The following is a 12,220-nucleotide window of genomic DNA, read 5'->3' on the forward strand; positions in this document are numbered from 1 at the left end:
AAAAGATCCTTTTTTTTCTAACCCATAAATATTTGTAAACATTTCTGTAAGATTCCAATAGACACGTCTTTTATTTAATTATTTAAACAATCATTTGTACACAAATTGCCCATGCTTACATATTTAAACACCACATCATACAAGTATAGGGATAACATAATAGCATAATAAAGCAATTTCGCTATTTTATGTGGCACCAAATTAATTTTGTGAGTATAGGACGCATTTTTTATGCATTGGTCATTGTGTGATTGGCTGAAATATTGGTTATGTTCATTCTTAATTTAAACAAAATTAAATTATGAAAGAAAACCCAATGGACAATACTGAGGTCAGAAAACGTATTGCGGTCATTGAGACTGATTAATTGTATGATAAGTTGATAATATAAATATTATTACAAACTTTAATCCTGACACTTTCAATGCCAAATATCTAATGTCTTTTTTCTTTGTGTTTTACTTCACAAAATTTTCTTCCCATTACTTTTCACTCCAAATCATTTAAGATATAAAAAAACTGTTCATTTTTTTCTTACCCACAAATGTTTGTAAACATTTACAAAAAACTTTTTTTTACTTGATTATTAAACAAATCGTTTGTACACAACTTGCCAATGCTTTCATGTAAATAAATATGGTTGTATAGAATATGTTCATTAGTACTTATATAGTTCTATATAGTTGTACATTCAAATTTAAGGTAGACCTGTCACGGTAACTATTTTTATTTGAAGACCAGATCATACAATTATAATCATAAAATCATAAAATTATAGCAATTTCACTATTTTATAGGACAGCAAAGTGGCATACGTTTTTTCTTTACTTATACCACAGTCTACTCTGTGAATATGGGACACCATTGTTTATGCATTGGTCATTCTGTGACTTGTTAAAATACTTTACAATTAATTGTACGATAAATCGATAATGTAATTATCATAACAGTCCTTTAATTTAAGCATATACATTTTCCCAATAAACTGTGAATTTGTTGTGCACGGTTCACTATTAAAAACTACCTCACTACAACATACTGTATACAGCCTGCAGTGTTTTGCTGGTGACTGGTGGCACTGTTGTAGTAGTTGGTGTGCAGTAGTAGGGTGCTCTGTCTGGCAGGTCGGGGCGGGGGGGGTGAAAGAATGAGCAGAGCTGTAGCCTGGATGTCGTCAGACTCGGAGGGGGCGGAGCTTAGATGTTGCAATCGTGCTAAGGACAGCATCATCATCACAGCGGCGGCGCGAGGGGGAATGTAGGAGCATAATAGGAGTGGAAGCAAATTGAGATCTCACAGTCGGACGGTCAGGCGGAAGGGTCGCACGTCTGATCTGATCTGATCTGGTCTGTAATCTCCACTTTAAAGGATCTGATCCCCTTTCTTTTCTTTTTTTTTCCACCAAAGAGGATAAACACCGACCGAGCACGCGCTGCTAACACTGCTGCTGCTGCTCTGTCTTCTTCTTTCATTGTCTCTCCGCCGGTGATCTCCTCCGGTACCTCCGCTGCTTATACCGGGCTTCTACCGCCGCAACTTTTCCCTTTGCTGTCTTTTCTTTTTTGAGGAAACCTGATCTGTTTATTCTCTGGATTGAACATTCTGGAGTTTGGCAGGTTTGTTTAAAGGCTTTCCCTTTTTTCTTTATTGTTTTAACGCACTTTTTTGAGGATTTAGGAGAGAAAGAAAGAAAATAAGGAAAGAAAGAAAGTAGCAAGCTACCATCCGTTCATTCAGCGGGAATAAAGAACAAAGAGGTGCGGTGCAAAGCTCTCAGCAGTGTGTCCCCCAGACCTTCTGAACCTTTCAGGACCATTCAGGACTGTTCCAGACCTTCTACACTATATCTTTCAGGACATTTTATACGATTTAGAAGGTTTTACTTAAGAGATCAAGACGTTTTAAAGCTACTCAAGACGGATTTCTAAGCTTCTTCTAAGTCTTACAACAACTCCAAAAAGAAACCAAGAACCCAAGAAATCAACTCTACTCCAGTCCAAAGAGTTCTGACTCTTTGTTTGGCTCTTTATAGCTGGAGGATCTGCTGATCTACAGCCCTGACTCGTGGCAGACAGTTGGGAGAGTTGTTCTGGTCCAGCCTGGAGATTAATTAAGACTTTCAACCATAAACTCGAGCTCACTCTTCAGCTGGGTTTATTTATTTATTTTTGTCCAAATCTGGAGGAAATGTGTCCGATCTGCTGACCTGAGCTTACAGAGAAGTTCAGCAGCGTGTGATCTGATCTGATCTGAGGCTGAAGTTTGGAGTTGGAGCATTGTTCTGTTTTGGAGATCCGAGAGGAGCGAGCTCCTTTGTCTGAGCGCGAGGTGAGTCAAACTGCTCCCTCTCACGCAACTTAGTACTATTCACTGAAACACACAGCTAGCTACTTTTTTTAGCTGCTAGTTAGCTTGATATTTAACTAATTGAACGTGTTTGAGACTGTGGTGTATCCATGTAGCCACGTTTCGGCGAAAAACTCCGGCTACTTTTCCAAGAAAAATAGTGGGTTAGCTTGGTGGCTAATTGTGAAAGAGTCCTGGTTAAACTTTACAGGGAAAAGAAGAAAAAAAAGTGATGGTGCAACTCTCTTTCCTCAGCCACTCCTCACTCACTCCTCTCTCACTCCTATTTCACTCTCTCTCAGTACTAAGATTTTAGCTACTATTTAGTTATTGTTTAAAGTTTCGACTCTTGTTGTTTTTCTCACATTTCCCCTTAGTGTAAACCTAAATCTCTTAAATTTAAACCTAAATCTCTTGCTCAGTTTTCACCTTTAAGGCAACCTACGATAATAATACTACTACTACTACTGTTTCGGAAATGACGTGGTGCATATTGAACCATCCGAAAACTTATAATAATTTTTTTATTTATATTTTTATAAAAAATACATTTTCTTTCTTATAAAATCAGATATAGTAGCTGTAGCTCAAATAATAGCTAACAATTTAATCAATATTTTATTGTTTGTAAACGTTTTTATTTATTTATTTATATATATTTTTTTGGACAAGCCATACTTTTCCCTAGCAGGACAGGTTTCAAGGTACAGTCTCCAATAGAGTTGCACAATATGTATATCGAGTCATTGCGATGTGTTCACGCGCCTTAGTCACGTGGCAGGACGTGCAATTTCATGTATTTCATGTTCAATTTTCATGCTGCATTTGTCTATTTTTACCATGATATATTGTTTTATATGTAGATTATAACTACCCAAATATCCAGTCATTTACTTGGAGTAAAATTGACATGTATATTATTATTATTATTATTATTATTATTATTATTATTATTATTATTATTATTACTACTACACCTACCTTATAAGAGCCCATGGTGATAGGTCACAGACCTATCCTGAGAGCATCCTCACAGGACAGACAGGACAGTGTGTTAATGTGTATTCATTTATCTGACCTTGTTTACAGAATGTAGGAGTGCTCAGTTAGTGCTGGAGATAAAACTAGCTCCTTTTAAAAGTGTATTATTTGCTTTAACATTATTCCTTTTAGACATTTAACCATTCAAATAATTTAATTTAATGTTTTACATTCCATAGAACTAGTTCTGACCTGATTTCCAGAACTGAATGTAACAAAAACACAAGTACAACTAGAATTGTTCTTGTTATTTGTGTAGCATTCAGATTGTAACCCTAAGATATTAAAAGTAAAGAGAGGAACATGTTTAAACAACTCACTCAGAATTGATTTGGTTCAATTTTGAAGTTTGTATCAATATTCAGAAATGGATCAGGGCTTGACAATTTGAGCTGTGGTAAAGTCTGTTTAAAAAAAAAGCAAATAACTGTAAAGGGTATAATAAAAAAAACATAACAGCAAATTTATATTGCTGAACACTAATTTCACATACAGTATCCAGCAGCTCTAGGTTGCATAGGCCACATACATACATGCCAGTGGAAAAAGGAGACTGCACTACGTCACTCTATGACGTGGGCTTGACTGTGTAATAACCTGGTGTGTGTGTGAGTGAGAGAGAAAGAGAGAGAGAGGAGGAGGATAGAGAGAGCTAGAGCTACAGTCAGAGTGACTCACAGGCAGTGAGGAGGTTTCGAAAGCGTTGGCCAGTCAGTAACTTGAGTAACAAACTGTTTGCATCAGGCCGAGCTGATCATCACTCAGGCCTTTCAGAGGATCATATTTAGCTCCTTTGATGGATCAGCGGATGTGAATCAGCCGGCCGTATTCATCTCGCTGTGGCTAATGAGTAGAGCTGCATATTATTGGGTGCAAAAATGGCATTGCGATATTTTTTGTTGTTCTGCAATAAAATATTGATTGAAATGATTTAAAAGAGACCACTTCAAAATTAAGATTTTCTTTGATTTTTAACCAAATTGAAAACCTCTGGAATATAATCAAGAGAAAGATGGATGATCACAAGCCATCAAACCAAGCTGAACTGCTTGAATTTTTGCACCAGGAGTGGCATAAAGTAATCCAAAAGCAGTGTGTAAGACTGGTGGAGGAGAACATGCCAAGATGCAAACTGTGATTTTAAATCCAGGTTATTCCACCAAATATTGATTTCTGAACTCTTAAAACTAGATTTTTTAAAAACCCACCTTAATACACAATATGTTTGTGTATATATTGGTATAATTGCGCTGCAGTTCATGACTAACTACTGTGTAATGAAATGTGTTGGTAAATGTTTTTAAAGCACTGGTGATATCAAAGATACACCCCCCACCCCTACACTGTTAAAATGTTATGACCTCGTTCATTCGTACTGTTTAAAAAATTAGGGGTTCTTTTATATGAGGATCCATAAGGAACCTTTACAACACTTTTCTCAGAGCACCTTAAGGGGTTCCTCCACAGTTACACATTTAAGAACCCCTAAAAGTTCCTTTAACAGTTAACCAACCCCCAGTTTACTACACCAATTCACCTTACTCAACCTACATCGTTTTTTGTTTTTTGCTTTTTTCTTTCCTCCCCAAAACAGATGAGTGTAAACCTTGCAACTCCCACGCTGCCACTGCGACTCAAGCGGGTAGACTGCGATGACTCCCACGCCACAGAGACGCTGAAATGTAAACGCCGCCGGCTGAGCCAGCCTCCCTCACCTGGCCTGGCACCCTGCCTCCGACCCCTGACCCAAAGCTCGGAGCCTTCGGGCCCAGAGAACCACCTCGTGTCCTCTATCGGATCCTACGTCCTGCTGGAGGCCACTGAGGGCACCCAGACCTTCAGAGCTGTCCACCGGGTCACAGAGCAGGAGTACACCTGTAAGGTAAGCGTACTGTGCCACGTGAGGATACTTTATTATACTCTGCTGAGGTATTTCTTTATTTCAAACGCAGCAGACTTTTAAGATTTTTTCGTTACAAAAGAAAGTAGTCATGTTCCTAAGTGGAGAGAGGGCAGAATATTGTAGTTATTGGCATCAGTGCGCTTTTGCTACCATCCCTGCAAAGTCAGATATTCATTCATTAATTTATACATTAATACTAAAACCAGACAAGAGTGTCTGGTAGGTCCCGGCACCTTTTTCTGGCAATTACAGCTTTTATAGTTTATTTAAGCAAACGTGGCACTGCTGATGACACTGATACAAGATCTACTACAAACACTGACATATTAAATAAAGCAAACTCACATCTTTATCAGCAAATTTACACATCGTTATACAAAAGAAAAAGCTAAAAAAAGAATACAGTACATGTTTTAAAGGTACTTTTTAGCATGGTCTATGCAATTAGACTTTCTCACCGAAAACTCAAGGATGTTACTTTAACTACACTACATCATACCAAGACTAAAAGTTAGTGCAAAAGTGTAAATTTGTTTAAGCTGCTTAAATAATATAATATAATAATAGAATATACAGATGCCTTACAGTAAGGAAAAAGTCATTAGTGTTTAAATGAAACATAAACCTTATATAAAGTTATATAAATAAACCCTAAAACCCAAACTGTGTTTGCTTCTTTGCAAAAAAGTTATTTATTGACGCTCCAATTTAACTAATGGAAATTATATGCTATGTGTTTTAACAAATAAAGGGATTGGGAAGTGGTGCAGCACTGAGTAGCTGTTCTTATTTTAGATCATGTGTAATTCTTCTCCAGCAGGGGTTCAGCCCAGTTGTTTGCAGGTTATTATTGTCTGTCTGACTCGGCTGCTGCAGTAGGGTAATGGCGTAATGATAGACGGTCTTTGTTCCCTTTACGGATCTGTAATCAGTTTTGTTTTGTGTTTCCTGTTGTAGGTGTTTTCGATGAGGAAGTATCATGACCTCATCGCTCCGTACGCTCGCCTGTTGCCTCACGATAATATCTGTAAGATGTCGGAGGTGATTATGGGCGAGCAGAACGTGTACATCTTCTTCGAACGCAATTACGGCGACATGCACTCGTACGTACGCACCTGCAAGAGGCTGCAGGAGGACGAGGCGGTGCGTCTCTTCACGCAGATGGCGTCGGCGGTGTCGCACTGTCACGAGAACGGCGTTGTTCTACGAGATCTCAAGCTGCGGAAGTTCGTCTTCGCTGACGCACAAAGGTGAGTTCTGATTTTGAAGAAGAACATTCTAGAAGTGAACAAAAGCTGACATGCTGATTGGTGGCCTGTCACTAGGCCTGTCACAATAATTACATTATTGATTTATCGTAAGGTTTTAAGAGTTCAGAAATCAGTATTTGGTGGAATAAACCAGGTTTTTAATCAGAGTTTTCATGAATCTTGGCTTGTTCTCCTCCACCAGTCTTACACACTGCTTTTGGATAACTTTAGATGGCTTGTGATCATCTAAATTCCCCTTGATTATAGTCCAGAGGTTTTTAATTCGGTAAAATCAAAGAAACACATTTTTAAGTGGTCTTTTAATTTTTCCAGAGCTGTATATAGTCAAAAATGGTTGACCTAACCGAGGCCTAGTGGCTACCAACTTCTTTTTCTATTCACCCTTGGTAACATTAACTTAATAAGGTGCCCAGATTCTGGACATTCACCATTTTGGAAAGATCAGGTCCAACACACCTGTCTTAGATGTCCATACCTGGATCAGATATTGGATTAGGGGGGTGCATTCACTTACTTTAAGTTGCACCTATTGCTGTCAAAAGACAACTTATCTATTCCCAGTAAAAAAGTACTGCCAATAGAATAGGACATGAACCTACTGGAGAAACTGGGATAAAACATTTTTTATAATAAAAATAAAGAACAAATGAGGATGTGGCCCAATATTTGTTTTACATTGTCCATGTAATGTATAAATAAATGTGAAGTATGCAGCAATATAACAATGAATTCAAAGTAAATAAAATGAACTATAAATAAAATGGATCATTTTCTATTCGTTACTCATTGTTACTTTCTTTCCTAAAAGAACGAAGCTGGTCCTGCAGAACCTGGAGGACTCCTGTCTTCTCAACAGCGACGACGACTCCCTCACGGACAAGCACGGCTGCCCCGCCTACGTCGGCCCGGAGATTTTGAACTCCCGCCACTCGTACTCAGGGAAGGCGGCAGACATCTGGAGCCTGGGAGTGGTCCTCTACACCATGCTGGTGGGACGCTACCCATTTCAGGACGTGGAGCCTGCGGCGCTGTTCAGCAAAATCCGCAGGGGTGCCTTCACCATCCCGGAGACGCTGTCGCCCAGGGCCAAGTCGCTCGTGTGCTGCATGCTGAGGAAACTGCCGTCAGAGCGTCTGGAGGCGCCCGACATCCTGCTGCACCCCTGGCTGCACTGTAGCAACAACGTCCTCAGCAGCCTGCACCCCAGCTCCAGGCACTCTGCGGACCAGGTGGTCCCGGACTTTGAGAAGGCAGAGGATGACGACTGCTGTTGAGGCGTTCGTTGACTCGCTGATTCGCTGATTAGCTGATTCACGCTCTCTCTCTCTCAGCCACCTCGGTTTCAAATTCCCACCATACCCGCTGGCACTGTAGACGACCCTGCAGAGACTTCAGAAGGACGGATGGTGGGCAGCGAGCGCTCCAGTACAGGGAATGACTGAGCCAGTTTCAGATCCCAGATCCTGGAAAAAAAAATGGCCACCGCTGTTCGCCACCAGGCGAAGGATCTGAGATTCAGTCTCAGTTTCAGTGGTGCGCTCTGCGTTCTTGTGGTCAATGCAGGTAGTGCATGTAGATAAATTAACAATTCAATGGTTTGATCACCATCTCATGATTACAGTACCACCAGGTAATATGTGGACACGCCCCCTAATCAGTCAATGATGTTTTTTTTGTTTTCCCTCCTATTTTATTTATTTTATTGTCTAATATGGTCTGATACCATGATTCACATCATACACAGCCATATGAAATACTCATGGATTTAAGAAGTACGCAAAAAAAGCATTAAACAAACTCCCAAGTAGCACCTTTTGCTTTGATGCCAGCTTTATTTAGTACATGCATACAAAACAAAGATCGAAAAAAAAAAAAAACCTCATTAGAAGGGGTGTGCCCATACTTTTGACTGGTGGTACTCTGAATCTGGGAACTGCCTATGTGCTGACGACGTGGCCTCATCATTAAGACAAGAGAAAACAAGACAAGACAAAAAAACCAAGGGCTGTGAATCACTGAAAGACTCGCAAAAAGAGTTGTGCACCACGGCGAAGTGTCACAACTGGACCATCCTCAACCCCAACCATCAGACTCGTGGGAAGAGAGACTTGGGTTCACTTCAGCAGTATTTGTCGTAAACGGTGTGTAAATTTTGTACAGTGTACATGTGCGTGTGTGTGTGTGTGTGTATGTTCACATTGTTGGAGACTCTGAATTCCGAACTGAATCACTTGTCTGATACCTCTTAACTTGAATCCTGAGATACTTGATGCACTGTATGTGCCTTTTTTCGTAAAACAAAAAAAGGACTGTTTACATAATTTGCAGTGGAAAATGGTCAAATATTTTTTTTTAAAAAGTGCCTTTTTCACTAGGACAGTTGATGTAGTTGTAGTTCTATTAATTTTATTATTACTTTTTTGCTTTGTTTTGTTTTTGGAGTGACCTACCAAAGACTAAGACTTGCTAAGAATTGCGTTCCTTCACCAATCCTCAAGTTTGTCCTAAATTTGGATAGTTTTTAGCTGGTTTGGCTAAAGCGCTTACGTTTACGAAGTGCTTTCTCGTTTCACGTAAAACTCCAAAACAAGGTTGTGATGTTTTGTACCACTTTGAGGTGTGTCGTCTGTATGTCGTGTAAGGGGAGATATACTTTTGGTTTGCTGTTTACTGCACCTTTCGTATTCTGTTGCGTCTGTTTGGGCGCGATACTTACGCAAGGTGCAGTACTCGTGACAAGGGTAGGGGGCAGTGCAGCACTCTGCAGCATTAAAATGCTATGATGCTTTGAAGAAAGGCTATGTGCATTTGGACGTATGTATTCTTGTCACTGTGGAAAGTGGAGGCCTCTAGTGGAAGGCTCCAGTAACACCTGTTAAACGTAGCCGAGTGTCTACGCAAAATGCGTGCCCAAACGGAAAGTATATATCTGGCTTAATTTTCATAATGACTAATCCTGTTTTTGACTTGATTTGGAGAACATGATTATGATGATGATGTTGATGATGATGATGATAATGATGATGGGTGTGGTAAAAGACAAAGGTGGAGGACAAGAAAAGTGTTTCTAATGCTGTGCTCATTATAGACAGACCAGGAGCTGTACATACAAAATAAAAGTCCTGCTACAATTCTGTTGAACCTTTTCAGGAAAACAAAGCTTACTTCCTCAGTGCCAGATTTTTTGTTCCTTTTTGTTTTATTTCTTTTTCATTCGTTGTTCTCCGAGGACTCTGTGATGTCATTGTAGGCATGATTTCTGACTTGGGTCATAGATAAGTTAAGTTAAGACATGGCCTAAGGCGTGAGTACTGTCTGTAACGTGTCTGTGCTGTGGGTGGAGTTAGTTAGACCCCTACGATGAAGTGTGCGAGACGACGCACCACAGCAAGGTTTCCACGTAAAAGTAACGTGGTGTGTTTATTGAAAACTTTGAGCAAAACAAAGGCATTACGACCCGTCTGATGCCCGCAGTGATGCCCGCATGCAGTGCTTTGATCCTCATGTTTGTCAAAGTACTTTTTTTTTTCCTTTTCTTTTGTGAACATGTAAATATCACTCTTTTGTAACTATAGCAAAAACACTACACCTCTTTGTTCAATTTTAAGGGTTGACATACTTTTTTTTTTTTTAAAGAAAGTATTTTGTTGTTGCCAGTACAAATAAACAAAACGTTCAATTCAGTATGTTGTCTTTTTATCATTTTTCACAATGTTTTAATACTTGTTGATGACAGGATTTGATAGGTTACCAAGAAAAAATAGCTTTTATAGCATTTTTAAAGTTTTGTGCTGAACGTAATATATATTTTTTTACATTACTGTGAGCACCTGGGTCAGTGTAACATTTATCAGTACAGTTTTCTTACCATTTGGGCCTGAATTTGAAAAAAAAAAATAGAAAAATAAGTTTAAAGCTTAAGATTCAATTTTTTTTCGTTTAGTATAGTGAATAAAAAAATGGTTTTGACTATTTTTTTCCTATTAAAATAAACATTATTTCATTATTTATTCATTCTCGAAATAACAATTTCAGGAAAAATTAAGGACTGAAAACTTAATCTAAACATAAAATTTTCCATTTTTGCATCTTGTCACATGAATTGGTTGGATTATACCGTCAGATTGGGGGCAAAAACAAAGATAATATTTTTTTTACATTTTCCTGGAATACTGAGTGTAAGAGGAGAAAAGAAAAAGGAAAAAATGAGGGGGAAACAAATCTAATTTTTTATTGTATTTTATAAAGTTTTGCCTTATTTCCTATTTTCAAATTAAGCCAGAAGAGTAGAAAAGTAGTAGAGTTTCACAGTGGTGCTAGCCAGAAGGAAATTTACACACGAAAAATGTTAAAACTTGCTAAATGCTAAAACCCTGACTTTTTGACATTGCTGTGATGCCATATATTCTACCTCATTTTCATTCATATTCCTTTATAAAGGTGAGCTCCTGTGGGCAGATTTTCCTCTCCTGAGGTAGCTAATGCTAACGCTAACGTTACATTCATATGACGTTTAGCATTAGCCAGGCTAGCACACAGACACTGAGGCAGAGCAGCAGAAGCGGCTTAATGTGGTCTCAATAAAACGGTAAGCAGAACTAATTGTTTATTTTGAATATAATTTTTTTCTGTCTAAGATTGATCTTTAGGGTCTAGTTAAAATGTGTAATATAACAAAATGTAGTAAACTCTACGTTAAATGGGAGAGAAAAGTAATAAAAGTTAAGCCTGCGGTGCTAAGTATAATTTTCTTTTGTCTCAACCTCTAAAAACATTATTACATTATTACACCGAATGATTTTGAACACACTGTCTGATGCCCGAGACACAGTTTTACCAGAGTTCTAAGAGGATTTAGTGTCTAAAGCTGTAATTAATATCAAATATTACAATACATGCAGGGCTTTGTATAAGACAAGTAATAGTCCCTGTCCAAGTGTACCCAGATATTTTTAAAAAAATCAAGTGAAGTCTGCATTGGTGAGCACAATTTTAATTGATTACAGCAACTTTCCAACTTTCCTGTTAGAACATTCATGCTGTGTTGTTTTTTTCAGCTAAAATAAAAAAAGAAGTCTGTTGGTTTCAGAGGTGAAAAGTAATGAATGACATTTACTCAAGTTACTGTAATTGAGTAAGTTTTATGAGTAATTTGTAGTAGTTTTAAAATAGGTAATTTTACTTTTACTCAAGTACATTTTGACACAAGTAATTTACTTTGCTACATTGGAAAACCCTCAATTACTGAGTAAAAAATAAAATGATGGGGGAAAAAACTATTTTCTGAATTAAAAAAATAATAATTGGGCGGATACGCCGGCGCACAGATGCTCGCGCATGGAATAACGAGGCAATGCAATAACGAGTATAACCAGTCCTCATGCAATGCAAAATGTGCCCCGCCGGACAGAGCTGCCAGCTTTCAAAACTTCCACATGAAACCTGCGAAAGCATGTGGTGGTAAGTATTTTTATCATTAAACAATCTGCTTAAATGTTAAAAAAACATGTAAATAGCAGTTAAAGCACAGCAATGGCAAGATAAAAAATAATAATGAACTGTAAAACTATAAAAATACAGTTTATAGTTACCTATATGACCATAACTTTTTAACAGTAAAAAAAAAATGGATCATAGAAACCTATGCCACTAAAAATGT

At 38.2% G+C, this 12,220-nt stretch overlaps 1 protein-coding gene across 1 annotated transcript; it reads left to right on the forward strand.

The window, feature by feature from the left end:
• The first annotated feature begins 1,223 nt into the window (after positions 1 to 1,223).
• Positions 1,224 to 8,019, forward strand: trib3 (tribbles pseudokinase 3). The gene is made up of 4 exons (XM_007228560.4): positions 1,224 to 2,328; positions 4,982 to 5,269; positions 6,248 to 6,540; positions 7,370 to 8,019. Exons 2-4 carry the CDS (start codon positions 4,982 to 4,984, stop codon positions 7,833 to 7,835), a joined length of 1,047 nt encoding a protein of 348 aa, XP_007228622.2. The 5' UTR covers positions 1,224 to 2,328; the 3' UTR covers positions 7,836 to 8,019.
• Positions 8,020 to 12,220: the final 4,201 nt, after the last annotated feature.

The sequence above is a fragment of the Astyanax mexicanus genome, chromosome 24, assembly GCF_023375975.1.
Source record: "Astyanax mexicanus isolate ESR-SI-001 chromosome 24, AstMex3_surface, whole genome shotgun sequence".
NCBI lineage: Eukaryota > Metazoa > Chordata > Actinopteri > Characiformes > Acestrorhamphidae > Astyanax > Astyanax mexicanus.

Bases quoted from the DNA above. Each gene is read 5' to 3' on its own strand.
- trib3 (XM_007228560.4), top strand. From the start codon at position 4,982: ATGAGTGTAAACCTTGCAACTCCCACGCTGCCACTGCGACTCAAGCGG. The intron at 5,270-6,247 runs GTAAGCGTACTG...TTCCTGTTGTAG, and splicing joins AGCAGGAGTACACCTGTAAG to GTGTTTTCGATGAGGAAGTA. The intron at 6,541-7,369 runs GTGAGTTCTGAT...CTTTCCTAAAAG, and splicing joins GTCTTCGCTGACGCACAAAG to AACGAAGCTGGTCCTGCAGA.